This window comes from Venturia canescens, chromosome 6 (genome assembly GCF_019457755.1).
Source record: "Venturia canescens isolate UGA chromosome 6, ASM1945775v1, whole genome shotgun sequence".
In the NCBI taxonomy this organism is placed as follows: Eukaryota; Metazoa; Arthropoda; class Insecta; order Hymenoptera; family Ichneumonidae; genus Venturia; species Venturia canescens.
In genome coordinates, this window is record NC_057426.1 from 12,622,066 (window position 1) to 12,645,654 (window position 23,589).

General features: G+C 41.4%; 2 protein-coding genes across 4 annotated transcripts in view; one reads left to right on the top strand and one right to left on the bottom strand.

The window, feature by feature from the left end:
• LOC122412007 (midasin) overlaps positions 1-23,589 on the top strand; it is a 107,991-nt gene that overhangs the window by 13,776 nt on the left and 70,626 nt on the right. The gene's annotated exons all lie outside the window — the stretch shown is intronic.
• The window catches only part of LOC122412008 (uncharacterized), a 62,898-nt gene that overhangs the window by 4,322 nt on the left and 34,987 nt on the right, over positions 1-23,589 (bottom strand). For all 3 annotated transcript variants that reach the window (XM_043421218.1, XM_043421216.1, XM_043421217.1), the window contains 5 exons: positions 7,803-8,004; positions 5,877-6,129; positions 4,692-4,946; positions 3,256-3,369; positions 953-1,135 (listed from right to left, as the gene is read on the bottom strand). In XM_043421218.1, the coding sequence (XP_043277153.1) occupies positions 953-1,135; positions 3,256-3,369; positions 4,692-4,946; positions 5,877-6,129; positions 7,803-8,004 (1,007 nt within the window). The remainder of the gene's footprint in view (positions 1-952; positions 1,136-3,255; positions 3,370-4,691; positions 4,947-5,876; positions 6,130-7,802; positions 8,005-23,589) is intronic.

A 23,589-nucleotide genomic window follows, 5' to 3' on the forward strand; every position in this document is an offset into this window, starting at 1 on the left:
TCACTTCATTCTCTCAGTTTCCCCAGCATCCGCTCCATATATCCTGAGACAAAAAATTCCCTGCTGAAATATCCTTCGAATAGATTATCTCAAGACAAAATATCCGAATGGAAATGTCGTGGTGGTGGAATGTCCATCATTCGAAAACATCCCAACAACGTTGCATTCCAATGTGTCCAGTATTTTTGTTCCTTTCTGAAATTGACTAGGAATATACATTCTTCGAGATTGCCTTGGGGATATATTTGTTCTTGAAGATATTTTGTCTCAGGATGTATTCAGGCGGAGGCTCGAGCTCTGGTGTATTCTCGTGTGACCGTTTTTCCGAACAAGTGCTTTTCCGAGGCACTTTCAAACTTCCAACGTTATTTTCTTGCCGAGAATCAATAAAAATAGGATGCAGTAAAATTATTTACGATTTTGAAAAATAAGAGCACTGTTAGTGAGCAGAAAACCAGTTACGAATATCGTGCATCCTACGGATCGAAATATTGATTCTTTGCTCAATAAAATTCCATGTTTTTATATTTTTTTTTCAACCTTTACTTCGACATTTTCTCAATATTTTCTCATGCACTCGTATGTCAAGGAACGTTTGAAGTGCACTTCTGACGTTTCCGATCGACCGCAGACTGCTGATCGTGTGCAGATGAAATAGACTCCGGGTCAAATCGACCCACAGTACGAACGCAGTGACCGAGCTCTCGTGCTCGCCAAGAAAACACGAAATCGATTTTCCGTACGAACATTTCCTTATTTTGAAGAAAATCGTTGAGATCTTTTTTACCTTCCTCTGGATTTTCCGACAACGCTATATTCGGAGTTCGGGCTTTAAATTTTCGTATTATAAATAGGGAAAAAGTGAAAACGATTAGGTTAAGAGCCAACGCGACTCGGGATTCAGATAGGGACGAGAGTTGGGGAACTGTTTGAAACTCTATTACGCGTATACCTCGTAGCCGGTGGCGTTTCCGATTACAGGGTGATGTACCAGAGTCACGAAGAACAAGGGTCCCCAGAATATAACGTAGGCAGCCGTTATTACCAAGAACATCTTGACTCTTTGTACACCCTCGCGTTCCATTCTTCGAAGATAATTTCTCATTTTACGATGTTCCTCGAGGGCACCCGTTCGCTGAAACAAATTTCTCAAATTTACGATTCGTAAAGATCCTCGAATTCGTTACTTGCCGCTTTCGCTGAGTTTAGTGTCCTCGACTGACGTCGATTATCAAACTATTTTTTATACGCAGCGACGATTTCTAACGAATATTCATCGAAAACTTCAACATATCCAATTTCAAAGTATTTTTTTCCGTACAAAACATTCGCTGGCATTCGAAACGCTTTCATAAGTTTGTACTTCGCTGCTGGAAAAAGTTTGCTGTTTTTCGAGCGATGTACATTCGCATTGTAATTAGCGCGAGTTTGATATAGAACAGAGCAAAGAGAGAGAGAGAGAGAAAAGGGACTTACGATAAGTAAGTAGAGAGCTTGTGGCTTGAGCCGACGAGTTTTCGTACTTGTTAGACGAGAAAAGGGAAGTACAAACGTATAAATATGAGGGAGGCGGACAGAGATCGAATTTTCTCGGGGAGTTGCCGCGTTTCTGGGTTTTCTGACTAAGCTGGGAAATTGGAGCGTGACGAACAACAGTTTGTTACCTTTTTTTTATATTCTTTTTCCCTGAGAACGAAACGTAACTTCGTTATTTTTATTTTCTCATCGCCCCGTTACAGTTTTCCTTTCCTCCGGGCTCTCACATAACGGATGTGAACATTTCTCGAGAACCGTACATTAACAGGATTTTTTGTCTGTTACAAAAAAAGGTATGAACTTCTGAAAGGCTTCTGGCAAAAAATCTGCTACCAACACAATTATAATGAATGTTATCCCCACCGGAAATAATTCAGTCGAAAAGTATATTCGTATCTGGAACATCCTCGTTTACATATCATCGTGGTGAATAACTGTTTAAAAACCGGAGGCAATTTGAAAAATATCCATAAAATAATTCACGAGGAAACTCGCATCTCGCAGCTCGTACCACGAAACATCATTGGACACCAACACCGGCTTATCGAACCATGATTCAAGCCTTTTTTGCATTCAAACGTTCATAATTTTAAAAAATATAAATTTAATTTAATATTTAATAAAAAAATTATAGCCCAATTAATTGATAACAGTTATTTAATTATAACAATATAAACAAATGAATGTTCTAAGTAAGAATTGCAGAAAGCTTGAAAATTGTCAAATTACGTGGAGCTGTTTCCAAAATTCAAAATAGCGGATCGAATATGGCGGACGACTTTTTTGAAAATCGATTCAATTGCCCTGAAACTTGTTACTCGATGGGTTTTTGGGATCACCGATTACGAATTCGATGTCAGATTTTCAAAATTCAAAGTGACAGATCCAATATGAAAAATCTTATGAAAATTGTGTTACTCGAAAAAAGTCGGGACTGAAAGGGTTTTTTGGGAATTAGTTGATTTCTAGTCATTCGTAAAAATATGTCATCGCGGGCCATTTGATATTCGCAAATCAGATTAAAACTTTTTCAATCGTTAATGAACTCCGTTAATCACGGACTCGAATCTATCCTTTCATGCAAATCATTTCGCGTTGGGTATCACGAATATCAGTGGATGTTAGTCACTGTGTCATTATTTCATTTTCAGTGGAATCCACTGAAAATATGCTCCACCGAAATTATGTTGTCACGGGTTTTCGAAGTATTTATTCGACGACAAAATAATTCAGGATTTCAATGATATTTCGTCTTTAGTGTACATCATTTTAGAAGTTTTACGTTTCGTTGGAACATTCGAGTGGATTTATTTTTGATGAGAGGTTTCGACGAAATATATTCAAAGCAAAAAGTATATATCTGGAACACGTTGAAGATTGGATGGAGTAACATGCGTCAGTGAAAAATTAGAAACCATTTACCGTCAATTCGTGCGCCAAGAACGATGCAACGCTTTCGAATTTAACTTGTCCTGGTTCAGTCGAAGCTGGCTTCCTACCTTATTTTCAATCACGTAATGAAATCGGTGACCCAAAAGCCAGAGATTTTGAAAATCATTCGTTCGTTCTATTTATTTATCATCTCGTTTGCCCTCCTCCTTAATCCTAGCACCATTTTTATATTTTTTTTTATCTCCATACTTTTATTTTTCTCAACTTTATTTCGCTTTTCATATCATTATTTGCATCGAAATGGAGTTCTTAAAATTTATGGCTCACCTTGGGGGTCGTGCCGTTTCGCGCCTCGGCGTTTCCACCCTCGACCATACCGTTGGTTCCACCATGTCCACCGGTCACGTTGACCAGAGTCGTCACCAGCCCGGCTACTCGTACCTGCGTATGTGGGTGTATGGGGTAAAAAAATATCGATGGACGTGACTAGTTGTTGAATCTGGATCTACACGAATATTTATGGAGGTTCCCTCGAGCTTAGTTTTATTCTAGAGCCGGAAAAACGGTGATTTTTGTTTCTAAATCGGTTTGGAGCCCTGAAGTTTGATTAAATTTGACTCGTATGTTTTTTTTTTGCTAAAATTGAATAAATTCTAGTTGATTAATGAGATCATGGCCACTATTTAAAAATCTGCAGAAAAATCTAATTTTTTTACACAGCATAGAAAAATGTTCGAAAATTACGGTAAAAAAAATTGATGGGAGGTTACCGAACATCTAAACAAGAAAATAAGTATTAAAAATTGGACATCGTAGTGGCAGTAAATGGGTCGTGATTTTTCAATCAAATTTAAGGGATCGTAAATGCTGGAAAAAAAAAATTAAATCATATACGTATTCGTTGAACATTTATCTTGTTAATGGCGTTATAAAAATATCAGGTCACCGAAACTTTAAGAATGAAATCATAAATTAACTACGATTATCGCTCACGATGAATCGTTGAATACTAGCGGTACGACATCGGCAACACCGCTCTATCAGCTGTTTATATATATGTATATCGACGTATATCGTGTTTAGTTGTGACGTGCTTACATTAGTGTATCGGTACTGTACAGGCGTGTATACTTTCTCGGTATAATTAATAGAAAAATGTTTTTTGTTCATATTTATACGAATATTGTGATAACAAAAATATTTGTAATCACAAATAATGACGTAACCTCAAATTCAAATAAATTGTTGGTTATGTGTATCAAGTCATATGTGAGTGACAAGCTATCAGTTTACCGTTGGCAAGATAGATATATCTCTCCACCAACAACAAAGTTGCCAAATCAAAAAGTTAACCAGTCAAATTTTTACTAATAATGATATTTTTTTTATATAATTGATAATTACAACGGACTAATTGATTAGTTATGTTAATTTTTAAATCTATAAATTTTGAGAGAATATAATAGCACCAATCCCTTATCATGACAAAAAATTCAGTTGTTCAACGCTCGTGTGGTGGGCATGATCTCATTAACTTTCAGGAATCAATGGAAGTGTATGAATTCTAACGAATTCACTTAGTTTCCATTGCAAAAGTTCCTAGCACATGTTTGGTTCGCAATTGTGAAATGGACGCGAGTCATGAGCGAGCGTTTCAACGGCAACTCGATATCCTGTCGAGGAACAATGAACTTGGCACTCTGAAAAATTTACGATAATTTTGTGAGCGATCGGTGGGAGGGAATAAAGTCGATAAAACTTACCGCCTCGACGTTTGCTTTCGTGAGATCACGATGCAATTTTCTCAGATGAAAAAGCGTGAGGGCAACACATATGACGTTTATGACGATCCATAAAACGTTGAGAATGTAGTGACGAAAAGGCCCGTGAACGAGTGGACAACTTGGCGCGTTGTGGCCAGTCTCCGTATTAGCTGCGAGTGCTCCGCTCAAAAAAGTCGGTCCAAGATTTATCGTTATGCTCGCAAACCATATCATAAATGTGCCGAAAAGTACGCACTGCAACATCAAAGCGTCGTGACGAAAAAAAAACGTCATCACACGAGAATTCAAACCCACACGTTTTTATTGGGACGATCTACGATCGAAAACACGTGTCGGGAATGAAATTTTATGAACAGACATGATTTATATATGGGAAAAAGTGAAGTGCGCAGGATTTTTCATGGCAATTTAATCTGCAATTGAATGGGAGTAAATCGACGATCGTTCGATACTCTATTGTCAATAACTCGACAATTTTATCATTGATAATCTATTTGTATGTTAAAACATTCGGTTTTAAAAACTTGACAAATGATTTATCGAACGTAAAAACATAAAACAGAGTGACACAAGCCAGCTGGTTCTTGTTGTTATTTGACAATCGAAAGATAATTGTCAACGGTTTTAATTGAAATGCATAATTCATGCTTGCTATTAGGGTGGCCCATTCTCTGGGGGTTTTTAACCGCGAAAGCCCATGCCCGTGGTCACGTGTCTCGTTCAACAGGGTTAACCGCAATCACCCAGGGAACAGACACCCTTGCCACAGATTACTCGTTCGTTTGGCCATTGCAAATGTCTGTCAGGAATCCGATACATGACGTTTCGCCATTAAAGGGGCTCTCGCTGCTCCATTAGCTCTCACAACTCGTTCGAAATGCGAAAAATTTGCCCACATTTCAAACACATTGAGTTCATCATTCTTGTGATCCATTCGTCGTTTTTCTTTCTGAGAAATTTGTTTGGGATTCACGAAATCGAACGAGTTTTGGTAAGTTAACAAAAAAGGAAAAAATTTTAGTAAATTTACCAAAATTTTTCCTTCTTCTTCGTTCGTCTTGAAGATTCTTTTCGTCCCTGGGACCGCTGTGACTAATTCGAACGAGCTTCGATAACGACTCCAAAAAATATGATGCAAGTTTCGACTCGATTTTTAGTTCTCACCTGCGGCGAGTCCATCAGCAGCGGAGCTGTCAGATCGGCTTCTTCGTCGCTTTCAGGAAACACGGGACTGTCGTTGAGGACAGTTGTCAGCATGTTGACCGTCGAGACAGTGACCAATAGTAGAAAAGCCGTTTCGACGAGTGAACATTTGTTGACTGGCTGACAATTTAATATGCTCGATCCGAGGGGCAGCAATATCGCTGCTCTGGCGCAGTCGACCATCGCTTGATGAAAAAGCAATCCCTGGGACCATCTACAAGAATTTTACGAAAACATTTATCCTGAATTCTTTCATTGCTTATCTCAATGATAAATGAATCTGCTCTGTTACGAAGGGAACTTTAATTTTTTTTCACGACTTTTTAAAACTTTATGTCCATTTTTATTATCTTTTTCGATACGTTATAAAATCTCGGTTGCAATGGCTCACGAACATCGACACGAAAATTCAACGAACCCGAGTCAAAATTGTGACTACTTCAATACGCTTGGGAATCTTGTTGTTCAATCTGAAAACACGAACGAAACGAAATTTTCATTTATAGACGAAAACTCCTCTTACTTCGTGTTCTATCTCTCGTGACCTGTCGAGTCTCTCGGGACGTTTTCTTCGTTCACTTGCTAAGTGTAAATATCGCAGTAGCTTTTTCCAAGAGTGGGATCCCTGTCAGGGAAGATGGTGCGAGGAAAGGGTTGAAAGCTTTCACATTAGAGAAATCGCGTTACAGGGCAGTGGAAAATGGCATTAAAAATGCTCGTTTTTTCTTCTATTCCCATTTTTTTCTTCATTTTATCACAGACTCGAGTTCCAATTTTATTCCAGACGCGAACGTCTGATATTTGGAGCTTTTACTCGAATTAAAATAACCCGAGAAGGTTGTTGTTTTTTTTTTCCGATTCTTACCCAAGTGATATCCGACGACTTTTCGTCGCCACAAAAACGAGATTCAGTTCGAAAAAGCACGATTATTGTATGAATTCGCGATTGATTCCGTTCGAAAATTACGAATCGAAATCCCCAGAGGAGGAATTGATTTTTGATTTTTGTACGAAATTGATCAACCGTTGAAAAAATAGTTGCTTTACAAAATGCCATGAGCTTGTTATCGAATACTCGATAACAAGCTCATCATCCAACTTGGCAAATTTGCTTTAACCTTGCCCAGAATCAAGTTCTCTTCTTAGCAACGGCAATATTTATATTCATGAATCTCGCTGGGAATACGTACAAGCTAGATTGGAAATTGGAGCTGTGCAATCCGTCGACATTATGAAAGTTAACGTGTAAACCAGACGTTTGAGGGATGAGGTATGTAATTGGGAGGTAATGTCTGGGATATATCAACAGGACGTTTCATGCTATCGGACTTGACGCATTAGCCCGGATCCTCGCTCGCACCATTCTCGGTTAAAATATCGAACGTCACCTTGGGCTGTGTATAGGATTAATAGAAAGCGTTTCTGATGGACTGTTACTGACACGGTTGACGCAACCCTGAGTCATTTATTCTTCGATCGTTGCAAATTGTTATTTGCGACGAATTCAGAAGCCAAAAAGTCTGATGTTCGTCGTGCGATGTGATTCGCAGATTGAATTTAAAATAAAATGAGAAAAATGACGGTTGCGTGGTACGTAACCGCAAGTATTTTTACTAGGAAGTAACTGGACGGTCGAAATCGGTCTGGAGACGTAATTGGATTCGTTCGAATTTGGATAATTGGTAGTTGCAATGAACTGCTTGGATCGGAAACTCGGAAAAAAAGGAAATGGAAATTTAGTCAATATTTGAACGTTTCGACAACATTCGTTGATCAGGAAATGTTCTTCAAGAATAACTTGTAAACGCTAAAATGTGCAAATTTTTCAACAAAAATTTACAGTTCGTGCTTCAAAAGATTTTCCGCTTCGATCCACATTGTTATTACCTTCTCAACTGCCGCTTCGCGAGGATCAGCGTCATGAGAACAATGTTAGCTCCCATACCGAGTGCCCCGAGGCTGAATATCACCGTGGCCTCGGTCACACCGCCGGGGTGACACTGGAATACTTTGGTAGCATTCGAAGTTACGTTGCCCGAGGCCCCGATGCCGAATCTCAGATTGGCACCTATCATGGCAACCGCCGAACCTGAAAAGAGAAAAGTAATGCTATTTTTGTGATTGGTCAAAACTTTTTGCGCGTTCGCACTCTCCTGAGGAAAAAAAATCTTCACATTTCATCATTACATTTATGTGCTTAATCCGAACGAAAGTTCTATTAGACGAACAGTTATATCCTGTTCGAAAAAACTGCACCCCCGGAATGGTAAAAGAAAAATTCACTCGGCAACTTTTTGCCGAAAATATTTAACTCCGGAAAATGGGTTTGATGCGTTCTATGCTATCGTTCAATCCCATTCATCGCATTGACCGTTTACTCCCGCGATTTCGACAACTTTTGTCCTCGGTGTCCTCGTAAAGGGGAATCTGGTCCAAAAAAATGGTTCAGACATTTTCTGACGGATCCGTTTAACGCAAAAGATTTGGGTGTCGCGTCGATGGTCTGTCGATGATTCTTTAGGTCGATAAGTCAAGGGGATCGCGATCCCGAAGTTCTCATTATTCTTGAAAGCCGCTGCTTCTGTGCTTCTGACATTGGAGGAAGACACAGCGATCGTGACTGCAGAATTGATTAGTTTAGAACGAAACTAAAGCGATCAAGAAGCGCATCGAGCTCTGAAGGTTCTTTCATAAGTTGCGGATGTCCAAGAACGTCGTTAAAGTTGTGGCTGAACTTGGCCCGACTGTAGTCGATTGTCAGCTTTTATGATCATCAAACTTATTTGCTGTTTATTGGTGACAGACCAGGCCATGCCTCAGTCGATTGCTTTTCCTTCGGTTTCCCTACCGATAACGGATGAACGAGGGTGAAAACGAGAAGTCGAAAAAAGCGAAGAAAAATAATGGGATGTACGTGACAGGTAGAAATCTTAGAGGAACGTCTCTTCTTCAGGGACGTGACCTCTTTCTTCGAAAATTCTTCCTCCGGCTTCAACAAATTCTATAGACATGCGAGTAACGATACTTATACAGGGTGGAACGATGACATTTGGCGTTCAAAGTGTCTTTGAATCGATCGAACATACAATTTTTTGCTCCAGCGTTAACGGTACCGAATTCGAACGCAGAATGCTTTGAATTTTTTAGAATTTCGAAGAATCGTTTTCCTCGTATTCGGGTTCAGGATATTCTTTGGAAAAGATGTTTGTAAGGGAAACGCTCCAGCAGCAAAAAGTAGTTTTCACAATTGAATGTTTCTTTTGAGAACTTCAAACTTTGGCAAAAGTGCTTAATTCTAATTTTCATCAATTCGCAGACATTAAGGGTTCGAGGTCTCGTCGCACCTCACACCCTGTACGGCGGCATCGAGGAAAGCGGAGCTTTACAAAAGAACGACTCTTCCCATCCATTCGAACACCGCTCCATTTGTTTCCTCCTCATGCTTCGCGTGCTTCGCGGCCGTCTTCGTACCGCAATCACCGCAACTTCTCTTTTTTCATTTGCTTCTATCAACCCTTGTCGCTAGCGGAGCGTTCTCGTCAAACCATAAACGAAGCTCGGGTCCGAAGAATTCGCTGTGTATAACGAGATTGCTTCGGGCTTGGAAATCGTCCGAAGTCGAGTGAATCAAAATATGCATTCGAGGGAGATGAAAAGAAATATTGAAAACGGAACTTCTGCGTGGCTTGTTCGTTGTTTTTTCTGCTGAATTCCTGCTTTACGAGCAATCCACCGTCCTAATTTTTTCCCCTGCGCGAAGCCAGTTTTTCTTACTGAATTCCTCTTTCACTGGAATATTTTTAAGGAGAAAATACAAATTTCCACGCTTCTACGTTTGCTTTCACAGGTTCGTTGAATCGTTAAAAAATGTTGCTTCTTTTTGGTAGTTTTTTACAATAAACGTGAAAAATTCTGTTCGCTCGAGTCTCCGCATGAAGCCAATTGAAAATTACATCGTAAACGAATCAGGATGCCAGAAAAAGTGGCAGAATAGCTCTCGCACAATTAGTGAATTAGCAAGTCATTGATTTCGGTTATGGGATCGTCTCGCGCTTCGTTTCAGATCTCATTCAGTATTTCGTGTTACCGAAAACTTTTCATTCGTTATTAACGTGTAAACAAAGCTGCAAACGAGTCAAACCACGAGAGAAAAGTTTGGCGTGTTCCACCAACCAAGTTTAACGAATAAAGCTGCAGAGTCTGATGGCTGAAAATTGTCGTTCATTGATGGATATGTTCGTAATCGAAAGGGCGCTCGTATAGCTTCGAAGCTCCAAATTTCATCTCGTGTTTGTCATTTTTAATCGATCGACGATCGAGTAAAAAATTCGTAATCGAAACCCTACTCCTGCGTGGGATTCCGCTTTTGATGAAAATTTTCTCTTGCGAATTGACGATTAATTTTCTGTGCGACGTCGAGGGAAAAGTTTTGAGGGGTATTTTTTTTTGCGGACATTGCTAATGTTATTATGCCAAAATAATGGGTGATACTCGCGCAGAGAAATTTCCGCAAGGTCGACTGCGCATCACGTACTGAAGCACGAAACTGAGAAACTTTGGAAACAATGAGCAGGTGATTGAAATGCTCCGTGTCAGAGTTCGTTTGAGCGGAAATCCGATTCCCCTAATTTCCGTGTTTGTTCCAAACTCGTGATAGTTACTATCATCTCATTGCGAGTCACAAGACTGATGAACTAAATTCTTCCGTAATAAACCGACACGAAATAGACGAAGAATTAAGTGGCGGACGAAATATCGACGAATCGGGAACTGCAACTCTGACATTTTCGTGTAGCTTCGAATGTATTTTTCAACTGAATTTCCCCACGGACATTTAAACAAAATATAAATAAACTCCATTTGTTCCGGCATTTGAGTTCGACACTGAAAAAGCAGTTACGGCTGGCTGTGAGTTTCGTCGAGCATTGCCGCAGATTATAGAAATTCAAAAAATATTTCGTTCCGTCTACAGTTTTAATCTCGCGCTCCATGCAACCGTTTCATTTTTATCGTCCCGATGGATATTTTGCTTGAATATTTATTTCATTTTTTATCGATCTTCCAATTGAAAAAATGAGAAGCTCCATCGCGCGACGACGAGACTGTAAACTGATTCCTATGAATATTCGACGTCACGAATTGGAGTGTCCGAATGCAGTGTGTAAGGGAATATCACGAGGTAATTTTGTGGTTGGGAAGGTTTTCCAAACACCGAAATATTACAAGTTATTCGACTGTACGTTCAGGCAGAGTTTCGGTGAAACTAAAAGGACGAATAATTTGGTGGCTTCTGTCCTGTTGAATAAACATTCTCCTTGGCTTAAAGGGAAATGTCCGGACGAGCTTTCAACATGAGCCGCAGGGGAATACTCAGTCTCGCCGATTCGTGGCGAACACGTATCAGAAGTGCTCACATATAAAGAGAGAGAGAGATGGGAAAAGGTGTAACGAGAGGAAGAGACTGAGCTGAGCTTGCACGCTTTCAAGTTTATGTACATCGATCTTCGGCCAAGGAAGGGCGTAACTCGTGTAATTTACCCTCGAACGGATCGCCTCGGAGCCCTTTACTCGATTCTCGATTCAACTGTGCGTCCCCGGTATATTCTGGCGCAGGTTAATCGTGCTTATATACGGAGACTGCCAATGAGTTGCTGCTGTGTGGAGCATGCACGTACAAACGTACAACGGTCCGCGGTATGTACACAGCGGAGAAAAACCTTCGGGCGTTTAGTCAAAGAGGCATGCACGGATATCCAACAACGATATTACGAATTTTACTCTACGAGGGACACTCTACTTTGTCGCTCGAAGTTCTGCCCCCTGGAATCGCAGAATGCGGCTAAGCGCAGCCTCACTTCCCCACATAATTTGTCAGCTCAATTGAATCCAGGAGCATTCACTGCTCTCCTTTCGAGTCAACCGTTGTCCACAAAATCACATTTTTATAGTTTGGAATTTAATGGAGAATCGAGCCGAATAGTCGAGTGCTTTCAGGGGATGCTCCAGGAATGCTTAGCACACGACGCTGAATTTTGCAACGTTGGAGTCCAACGAAACGAAGGAAAAAAACATTTGTAATTTACCAATTTATTATTTCACGAAGCATCGGTGTAGGTTGAAGAATAACTAATTGCAAATTCGACAGAGCCGAAATTGGAGAATTATTGGAATTATTGGAGAGTTTTTTTTACATCATTTCGATGGACTCCAACGTTACAAACTTCAACGTCATCTTAGCACTAGAGCAGCAAATCCACAGTTTCTAGACTGGCGACCGAGCATCGAATCGCGTAGCATTTATGTCCCTCCTGCTTCATTGGTAGATTGTTTTTTATTGACATGGCGTTTGTTCGTCCCCAAAGGAGTGCATTGGGCACGGTAGTGACATTTTTTCTGGGTACGATTGTAACGCGAGCTATTAAATTTTTTCCATGTAACAAAGCTACAGTGGCATGAAAAGTAGGATCCGTGATGTTTTTGGGGATACTGAAACAGAATTCAAGCCCCGAATTGGGAATTTCTGGTGGTTGAAACGTCCCCAGCTTTCGTTTCTGTCGTTGCCAAGTTCTAATTGGTTTCTCAAATAGTTTTATTGCGTTATGTCGTATTACGTTACACATATTGCTTGCAAAAACAGTGATTTCCAATCATATTCGAGTATTTTTTTAACGTTTCACTACCGGCCCCAGCTACTGTCACAACCGTCCTAGGGGAGCAATTCTAATTCGTATAAGTGTACCAACGTACACATTAAAATGGACAACACTTTTCGTTATAAGCTTACTAGCACATTGACAGAACTGTGTGCGATCAAACGAAAATCGCCACAACCGTACCCACTTTTCCCAAAGATCACATCGACCTTGTTCGAACTCGATGTTTCGCATGATTCGGCTCATGAATATTTTGAGTTGCCATACAGCGGTGAAAAGCAAAAAGGAAACAATGGCTAATTTGTGCTTGCAATCGTATATCTCATGCGGGCGGGCGCGCGCGATGTCAGCATAATTTTCAATCCCTCGGATTTAGCATGCGAGGGAAAAGCAGCGAGCCCAGGCTACCAGTGACTCTGTGCCAGTTTCTCATCGGTTAGTATACCCAGTGGCGCTCCGTATGGGACGTGTGTAGCGGAAAACACACATGGAATATCGGCGGGGGTGTGGGTGCGTACGTAGAGAACACGGAATAATTGAAGTCGTTACCGATGTCCCGCCCCAAAATTGAATTATACCGTCAGCGTCGCATGAATATGCAGAGGATCGTACCGGGGCAGCCTGCTCGTGGCGGTCCGTGGAATCCCTTCCCTCCAGCATCCGCGTTCTCTTCCATCATCTATCCTCCGTTCTTCGCGTCATAGCGGCACAAGATATGGGCGCAAACGCCCCTCCGTGGCGGGCGGCACCGCACACTTGTGTGTTTCACTTTTCGAGCTTTTGCGACCGCCGCCGCCAGGAGAATCTAAACGAGATATAAAATGTGGAGAAAACGAACTCGCAAGCAAACACGAGATATCCCGAGAGATCCGGCGGACTGCTGCGGTTCTCATTAAAAGACCCTCAACGACTTAGAACCTTGAACCTCTTCTCCACTTGTGTCCTCGTTTCCCTTCACCCACCTTCGTGTATATGAACAAAAAGGAAAAGTCGTTCGTGATGAAACGCTCACAACGAGATAACACCAACGGCTCTGATGCACGTCTGTGTAATTGTACGCGAGATTTTCTCATTGTTGCTTTTTTAAGTACCGGTTTCCTTCAATTTTTCACGTCCATTTATCTCGCCCCGGAGGGAATATTGTCCTCGTAACTCTTTTACTCCCGACTCGATTTAATATTGTCATAGAAAGTGGCTTTAAAGATTTTTGCAGCGGTTGATACTGCCCTGGCTACCCTGACGTCTTCCAACCAACCTGTCCACCATCGTTTTTTTTTCAAGACTCACGTAGAAAATGCCCCATATGGACTCCTTCGTAGAAGGCTTTCTGGATAAAGACTGGAACTGAGCGCGATTCGACGAGGGGATAATTATCTTTAATTTACTCCAGAACCTCGAACCTTCGGCACAAAGTGCGGTAGTTTTACTCAATTGAAAAGCTGCGGACATTGTTCCATCGAGGTGGATTGAAGCAGGGAAAATAGGTGAGGCTCTTGAATTCGCATGAGAAATCAGGTTGGAAAACAACGGAAATTGATTTTTTCGAATTGGCCTCGCGTGATTGGATATTGTACGAGATCGCTCTGATTTCTTTGACTGTGAATTGAAATGTTGGAACGATTCGTTTCCTCGTCGCGCTCTCAATTCGCCTCTCATAATTCTTTTCTCACAATCTCGCTGCGGTGCCTCGAATCTCCAAAGTGTTGAAGACGTTGATTTTTTTTGATTTTCCGTTGACAGAAAGGGCAGGAGGGTGAGAGCTCAGCGAGGAATAACTTTCGAAAAATAATAAATGGGTAGCCGTAGGCGCGGTTAAATTGTTTTATCCTTGAGAGTCTCTCTGCAAAATATTTATTGTTCTACACATGTTGAAACCTCGGGATCGTTAGGGGTTCAGTTTCTCGCGATCTTTTGTCTCGTTCGCGACGATGAAGGATCCGGAGATTTTCGCGGTGAATTCGGCGAGGATAAAAGCGTCGGAATTGCTGTAGAAAATGGTGGAAGATGCTGAATGAAACGGTCTCAAAGAATTCTTTAGTGCGGGAAACGCGCGGGAGCAGAAAAAAGAGATAAAAAAACCGAAACTTTGAAACGTTCGTTAGTCTCCGAAAGTCATTTTCATTCCCGTCTCCCTTACCTCGTAATAATCATTTCTTTTATACGTTTAAGCAATTTCGCATCAAATTATTGCCGGATTTTTAAAAGCGAGAAAATAAAGCTTCAAACCACTCCGGCGCGACAATTTTAGCGCGAGGACCGAGTTAAAACGTTGCTATTCTCCTCTGAGAAGCCTTTTGAACTTTTTCACCGCGTTCGCTCGAAGACGAGAAGGTGGAGCGAGATTATATCGCGCTGGTGTACCGACGAGCTCGATAAAGATAATTATCTTTCCAGGATGCTTGGCTCATTCGATTAGCTCGGCTGAAATCGAATGGAACCTCACGTGTACATCGCACTGGTGCGTGAAGCTTCACTCTCGTCCTACCAATCCCGTTACCATAATGCTCCCGATGTATTCCGGGTTATAATTATATGGATTAAGCCAAGTAATCCACGGGATAGGAAACACCCGTAGGACGTCGTTTCGCACGGTATTTCGACATTCCGCGATTGTGCTATACCCTCACGATCGATATTAATCCTCAGGGTTTTTAAAAACTACGATTTTGTTATCTCGTGCAATAAAATTTGCTACGAAGTTTTCTCTGCTCCGCGATTTTCATTAAATCATAATTTTTTTTTTATTTTTCAATTTTTCATTGTGCAAAACGATAGAATTAGCTGTAACGGTCGCGCGTTGCCTGGGTTCCGTGTCCATTCGAATATACTGACAAATTGGTAAAGACGAACATGCCCGAAACGAGCTTTCCAGATTAATTAATGCTGAATTGGAGTCGCGCGAATCCGGGCGAAAGCATAAAAAAATTTGAGACACACTAATTCGTCGTGTAATTTTCGTGTTTGCTAAACATTTTTTGGAAAAAGAATCTTTCATTATTCCCCGGCGCTAGGCCAATATATATCCCGACAATAATAACCCAAACAAAAATAACCTGTTTAATATTATCCTCGGTAAAAATAACCTACGTCAAAAATATCCCATGTATTTAATAACCAGCCTATAAATATCCTACGCAAACACAAACATGTGATTGCGTATTTATGCGATACGGATAATATTGCATATTTCAACAAAAGCATATGTGACGCCATGCCCCAAAATATTGTTTTCCGATCGGGATAAAAAAAATAAAAAAAATATTAAAATATTACTCTTGTTTTGATCCCGGTGCTTTTTCTTTTGCACGACCATCACGACCTCCACGAACAATAATTTGCTTCACTTTTACTTCTGTGAGTGATTCATATAATAAATAATCCATAATAATCATACACAGAAATACACCTCGGTATCAGCACATCCCCAAACTACAGCAAACATTTTGTATCTTTTATTTGATAAATTTGTGTACGCGGCGATAATTTGTATTGGGTTATTTCGACGTCATGTTTGCGCATGGGATATTTCAACATGGGATAAAATAACAAGGATATTATTGCTGGCAATTATTGCACGGGATATTTAGGTCGGACCTCTTATTCCCCGAGTATAAAGCTGGATCGAGTCGTTAGTTTTTGTGAAATTTCAAGTTCGAAATGTTGGTTCTTAGTGATATTGAATTTTTCGGGGACACGTGTGGGCTCTGCGGAATAAATTTCGTGGGAGGAATAATGGAAGGGGAAGTGCGAGGTGCGACGGGATGCAAGTTCTCGGTTAATGGATCCGTAATACTTTAGTCGATGGCATCAATTGCTTCCACGCCGGAAATTTCTCGCAGTGGGAAATTCGCCAGGTGCAAACATCGACGCGCAAACATCGAGATAACAGGGATAGGGAGATGCGGGGCGGAGGCGGAGGCGGAGGGGAAGAAGAAGAAACGCGGTGCGGGATGAAAATGCCGAGTGTCCCGGTGATTCGGTCCTTGCCAAGATCCAATTATGCCTCTGCGCAAATAAACTCGTTAAAACGTGCTACCGGTTCCAGAAAAGCAGCCTCGAGGATTGAGAGGGGGGGGGGGGGGGTCGTCCCCCCTTCCACTCGCCCGCCATTTTTTCATCCACGATTTTTCATTTTCTCTCCTTCTTCTCAGACCCCGTTTTCCCTTTGCCCCCCATTTTTTCACCCGATTCGTTTTCCCTTCGGCCGTGGACGCGAAGATGAAATTCACCGGGAGAAAGTTTCGTTCTATTCGTCGATGAATGAGACAGGATTTTCAAAGAAAAAAAAAATAGTCCGCGTCGCTGAACCGGAAACCCAATAGCTATCGAATTAAAAGGAGCGGAGCGATCCGCCCTGCAATGACCCTCTACTTCTGTTTCCCCCTCCTCTCACTCCCATTCGCTCCCGTGTGCAAATCAATTATATATATCCACAGTGAGAGAATGCCAGCGCGAATATGTATACACTCGAAAGTAGTGGAGGCAGAAAAGACGAGAGTTTGAGAGCGAGTCACCGTGTCTTAATTTTATTCGGAGAATTTGCAATGGCTATCGGTGATAAAAAATTCTCGGATCAATTCCCTCGACCCGGAATTTATACGAACGCGTCTATGCAGCGTCGCATTTATTTCGCTCATTAGTAAGTCCGTCCGATCGTGATCTTTATTACACTTGACGATTTCCGCACGAGAAAATATATTTGATTGGATTTCCAAGAGAAATTCAATGACGAGAATCTCTTTATATTTTTTTCTTCTCGACCGTCGACGACGTTTCGTTGACTACTCGCCCGCATCGACGATTCTCCGTCCATTTCGAATTACACGGCGAATTAATTCGCGTCATTTACCCAAATTATGCCGGGCGATTGCTCCTCATTTTATAGACGAAATCGCGTCCCGATACTCCGCCGTTGAGAGCAGATTATTAATAATTAAAAATGTCTTCGCAGGCGCTCTCGATGGCTCACGGATTTTCAGTGCCTTCGAAAACCCTTTGACAGCTCCGAGATATTAATTAACAAGGAGAAGAAGCTTCTCGATGTAGATGAAAAAAGTCTTTGATAATTTCACTCCCTTAATGACGTTCGTTGCGATTGAAATGCTTGAAAAAAGTACTACTTTCCATTGAAGATTCGCTCCGTGCATCGCGAGCACGTTGGAAAAAGTATGTCGCGTGTGTTACAATGGCATCCAATTTGCACTATTGATTCGATGTGTACATTTTGCTGATGAGGCTCTCCTCGCACAACGCACGCGTTCCAAGACTCCGTCGGGGAGGGACCCGCCGGCAATCGGGAAAGAGAGAAAGAGAATGCGGATAAAAGAGGGAAAGAAGAAGTTGAAGAGAAAGGAAGGATTATCAAAAGGAAAGGGATTGCGCGAAAGAACGTGAGCTTCCTGAATTATGGAAGTCCGTGCTCCCCTGCTCTCCCTCTCTCTCGTTAATGTCAAAGGTATACATCGATCGTGATGCTTAATAAATTACCTCGTGAATTACACGTGTGTACTTTACGTACTTTCTCGTCTACGACGAAACTCACTAACGAATATTTCTGCTCGGTGCGCGAGCTTCGTCAACTTTGTCCTCATGAAAGATATAAAAATGTACGTATAGGTATAGACGGGTTGGGACTTCTTGGGCGACTTTGCCGAGGGCGACCGGGACTTCAAAGCTTTCTAATTGCGCAACCGGCAACCTTATATATACCGTTAATAAGGTCTGGTTGCTCGACCTCCCTCTGTGGCTCTCGCGAGCTCTTGTTCGCGTTTTTTTTTTCTGTACAATTTTTTTCGTTCTTTCAACGTGAAGGAAAAAACAAAAAAGAATATATCGATGGAAGTTGACAAAGACCGGAGTTTCGGAAACCTTTTAACTGGCTCAATCGAGCAGATAAAATATTTGTTAAAAAGAAGTTAAGCTTGGCCGTTGAGGTTCACGTCGATTGCGGCAATCGACGATGCGCCCTCGATTCTCCATTATTTCCAACTCACACCGCAACAGTTGTTACCGCCGTGAGATTCCATTCGATTTTGGCACATTGAATCTGTATTTGGTGTGAAAAAATGTGAGAAAAAAACGTATTGCGCTCCTTTTTTATACTTTTGGCAATGGTCCCGTGAACGCGAGGATTACGGAGGTCGTTCTCCGTGAGTTCACGTGTCGAGTTCTCTCGAGACCCAAAGTCGTCCAATTCCCCGCCGTTTCTTCTCTTTTTCGTAAGATTTCGTTGCTCAGAGCCCATTTTCCAGAGCTCTGCGGCCATCCTGACAGACGATTTTCTGCTGGTGCGCGCTCCAGGGTCGAAATTCCTGAGTGAAAATCTATAAGTTCGAGAATGGCCACGCGCGATACCTCATAAAGTTTCATATTGCTCGCTCCTCTCACTCCCACCACAAATCTGTAGGGATTCTTCGACCTCTTCGCTCCAGAGAAATAATAAAAAACGATACGGCAGGGTCAGCGTTCGCTGAAAAGCTTGCGCTTTTCCTGGAAAACTGTTTCTCAATAACCGTTGAGGGATCACGAATATACGGTGAAGGCCTCCCGCGAGACTCATCGAAAGTTGAAAATCCTTTCACTTCAATCTTCCGACCGGGGCGGCGTTAACGTCACCCAACTTATTGAATTTTATTTCGCATGGTCACATCCAACTAATAGTTTTCGTGAGACATTTCGCTCCCGGAGGAATGTAATTCACTTTTTTTCATCAAATCTCAGAGCTTTTCGATCTGCTGTTGTCTTCTATATGAGATTATTTTTAAGGTGGTTTTTTAGCGTACATTGATAACGAGTTAACGAATATTCGATCTCGGAGTTGTCGATTATAATCGAAACAGTGTTGAGGAGTTTAAACTTCATTGAACTCAAGTCTTTCAACACGTTTACTTTCAAGCGAACAAGCTAATTCAGTAGGCAAGCCGAGTAATAACTCTTTGAATACAAAGAAGCTCAAAACTGTACGAAAACGTTTGAATCAAGTTTGTACAGGCGAAAATAATTTTGATTTAATTAAACAAACTTGGCGTCATTAATTGGACCCGGAAGTTGGTTTATAAAATTCGATAAAAATATCGAAAATTTTTCAAAAATATTCCGTCCGCTTCCTTTTACCGGTGGATCTTGGCACATGATATTTTTCCTCTACAACGCGGGAGTGTTTAAAGTATCGATATTTTCGATGAGATTGAGGTCGAGTGGATGGAAAAATGTCGGCGTCACAGAATTCAGATCGCTCGCAGAGTATTCTCAAACTGCTCCATCAGGATGCAATGAGTGACTGCAAATTCGGTAGAACTCGTTCTCGTATCTCCCGACACACCGATCGAAACTTTGAAATTCATTTAAATGCGATAGAGCATGTGGGGAACGTGCGATACCAATGTGTACATAGGGATTCGGTACTTTTCACTTTAGATCGGCCACTTGTGGCTTTACCTATAATTTACATATCAAAGAAGGTGACGTACCAGATGGTTACACGTTAACCACTTTGGACGTTAAAACGCGAATGGAAAAGCGGCTTGTACGGTTAAACACGAAACTCGCTATCTTGTTAACGTTTCGTTAGGTCAGACTGCGAGCACCGGAACGAACAACAAAAGTCAAAGAAATGTTAACCCTTAGTGTGCATCCGGGGTCAGGTTGACCCCAACATTTTTTCTCACATGAATAGCATTATTACAGATGAGCATCTCATAAGTAAAACCCCCAATATTAAGAAATCGTAATCCCCTCTCTAAAAGTGGGGAGCATAACCGCTTCATACTCCAACATAAATACACTTTTTGGAACGGTTGCAAACGTGGACTATTTTTCCCTTAAAGCATGGGCCCTTGTCTCTAAAACTCTGTAAGGGTTTTTTTCAAAACTCAAAATTCAATTTTTTACGAGAGATTTAAACGAAAAAGTGCTTTTTACGCGCACTATCAACTTTGAGCAAGTTTTTGAACAGTGAAAAAAGATTTTTTTGGAAATCCGACTTTGCAGCCTTAGAGTTGGATCAATTCACTGCAAAAAGTGACTAAACCTTTTATTCCGAAAAGCGCATAGTTACCGAGATATTCGGTGTCAAAAATGACCTGGGGTCAAAGTGACCCCATGTGCACGAAATGTCTCGCTGCGAAGGTGTGCACACTAAGGGCTTGAGCAGTTTCCAAAAAAGTTTCCTCGCAGATTTATAAACATCGAGGAAGCTTGAGCTGCTACTAATTCTTTACTGCATTAAAAAATACCAATTTCTCGTGGTCTTCGGTAATGGAGATCCTTCAATATATAATCGGCATACCGTCAACTTCCGACTACGAATCCGAGAGGCGACTTCGGAAAACGTTATTTCATGGTTGGCGATGCTGGCACGAGCCCGACAGTTTTTGGAGCGCGTGGACTCTTCGCCCGGTTCTCCAAATTTCACCATGTTTTCTCATCTTCTATCTTTTTTTTTTTACTTTTAAACCAGTTTAGTCGAGTTTAGTCGTTCAAAAATTCGAATGCAAGTCCGTTAACTATTGACATGCAGAAAAGCGAGCGGTAAAAACTTCCACCGGGGACCGTGGTGCTCGCATAAGTGACGGAAAGTGAGTACTTGGAAAAATTGAGGAGCGAGTTTTGTGGTGAAAAGTTAAACGGTAACGGAAAGTTGCTGTGTTTTATTCTTCCATCACTCAGATAAATAGCCTGCAATGAGAGTAAAATATGAATATTTAAGTTGGAATTTTGACAAGGAGCGCTTGGAATGTATGCGCGCATAAGCCCCAGTGGAGATCTAAATTTCAACGAGTTTCGAAGGTGCCTTTTTCTCTCGTCGCGCAGCATCGAATATTCGTGGGGTTTTCTCTACAACGTGCACGAAGCTCGAGGTGTTGAGCTCGCTGAAAATATCGATTCCACCTGAATTTATGATACGATGTTTTCGACTCCCTGGGCGTGAGTTTTCTCCTGTATATGCGAGAGAAAAAGATATTCCAAGGCTTTTCTTTGCTCTCACCAAATTGGTGTTTGTTTAGCAGTCGCAACGATAAACGGACCGATAGCTCGAATATGGAAGTTGAATCGTGCGTCTTCGTGTTTGTTTTATTCTTCAATCCTAAAGTTATAGAATAACCATCCACCCAAAACTATTGAGTATAAGGGAGGAAAAATGATAACAATCGAGAGTCTTTTACAGAGTCCCCTTGAATGGGCAGATCCGAAGAGATTTAATCGAGTTCTATTTTTCCATGTTTCACATTCGTTGCAATAACAATAATCCAGGACAATAAAATTTCGTTCTCTTCCATTCGCTCTGTTCTATTTTCCATTTCATATCTTTTGCTACATCAGAAATTTGTATCTCCAGAAAGCCACGATTTTATGAAGTATTTATCTTTTCTGAATGTTCAATCACGTCGATAAGTAAGAAAAATACTTTCCAATCTAAAGTCATTTTCTTGGGAGCTCGAAAATTTTTCTGTTGAGGAGGAAACTCCAGGAATGAGTTTTTCGTGTTTAGGAGTGAGTCGAACGTTCAAAAAGTTGCTTTATCTCCTCCATACACATAAGCCAATCGGAGAGTTCTGGCCCAAGTAGATACGGTCAATATTACGTCGGACTGAGAGAGTGCGAGACATTGGAGGAAGTAGTTACGCTCAAGGGGGTATGAGCTCCAGGCGCACGCGGAATTCTCCTCGGACGACCCCAATTTCCAGTCATTTTTTTTCCATTCAATCTTTCTCAAGATGTCCTCGAGGATTTTTTGTGGTCCTTTGCGAGCCAGAAATTCGTCCGGGATTTCTGTGCCTCGAATTGCCCAGCAACGTTCCAAGTGCATTTGCCAAAGTTGATGATTTTCCAGGACAAAAAAACGTTTCCCAGTTATTTGTTTTAAATTCTCTCCGGTCGATTGTATCTTTTCATTAGTTCACGGTGATCGTAAACGCCTGAGCAGCAACACAAAATTTTACATTGTAAATAGTTTTTTATTCTTCCATGAAAATACACGTAGAAATCTGCACAAAAGCACCGTTGCGAGAAATCGTTCCGCGAAGCATCGCTCAATGGCTGCGCACGTTGATTTATCATTCCTCGTCTCCTCTCACGTTTTCACCAACTCAACTTTTTGACCACTCTCTTTCTCTCTCTCGCACTGTTTTTCTCTTGGAATTTTGCAACTTCTTTACTCATTCTCGCTTCCGATGCCTCCGCCGGCTTGAAAATTTATTCCGATTTATTTCAATTCTCCGATGCACTCGCGGTGGATTCGCGAATACCATTTGAGGCGTTGAAAAGTGCTACTGCTACGCTGCGCAGAGCCTGAGGTCGAGAGGATTTATTCAAAATCTTGAAAAGCTCGATTGTTTGAACGCTAAAGGTTTTTGGTGAAAAGCCAGTGAAAACGAAACGTGCACTCTGCGCTACGAGGGCGATTGCAACGCTGATTTTATCATCTTATTATTCATTGAGGCAAAAAATATGTTTCCTTATAACCATTTTCATGGCGGGTACCATTGTTCGATGTTCCACGAAATTTCAAAGGTGTTCCATGACTTTTTGCTCCATTCCATTTCATTTTTTGTCTTCAATTAAAAATTCAATTACCGAACGTGCTTACATGAGCAAACGGAGTGTCGATGTCGACTTTTTCGGAAGGTGATGAGAAGTTTGAATACCGAGTGCCCGAGTGGAAAAACAAGTTTGCCGAATATCAGTTAATGAGCGAGCGAGATGAAAAGTTGTTGAACTTTCTCTCCCCCTCACACTTCGTCTCTCTCTCTCATCAGACTGCGCAAAAACTTGAATCAACTATTGGAGCACCTGGGAAGGTTCTTTTTTCTCCTTTACATTTCTCTCCCCGTCGCATTCACAGCTTCCGAACACTTTTTACTGCAAAGTTCATCGCGATCAATGAAGCAGAGTGCGAACCTTCTCTAAATCAATAATTTTCTATCAGCAAAAGATGAGGCGTTTCTCGCTCCCTTCGAGCGAACATTTGCTCGAAGGATGCAATCATCGAAGTCTCCGATAAAAAATACAGCAAACTAACG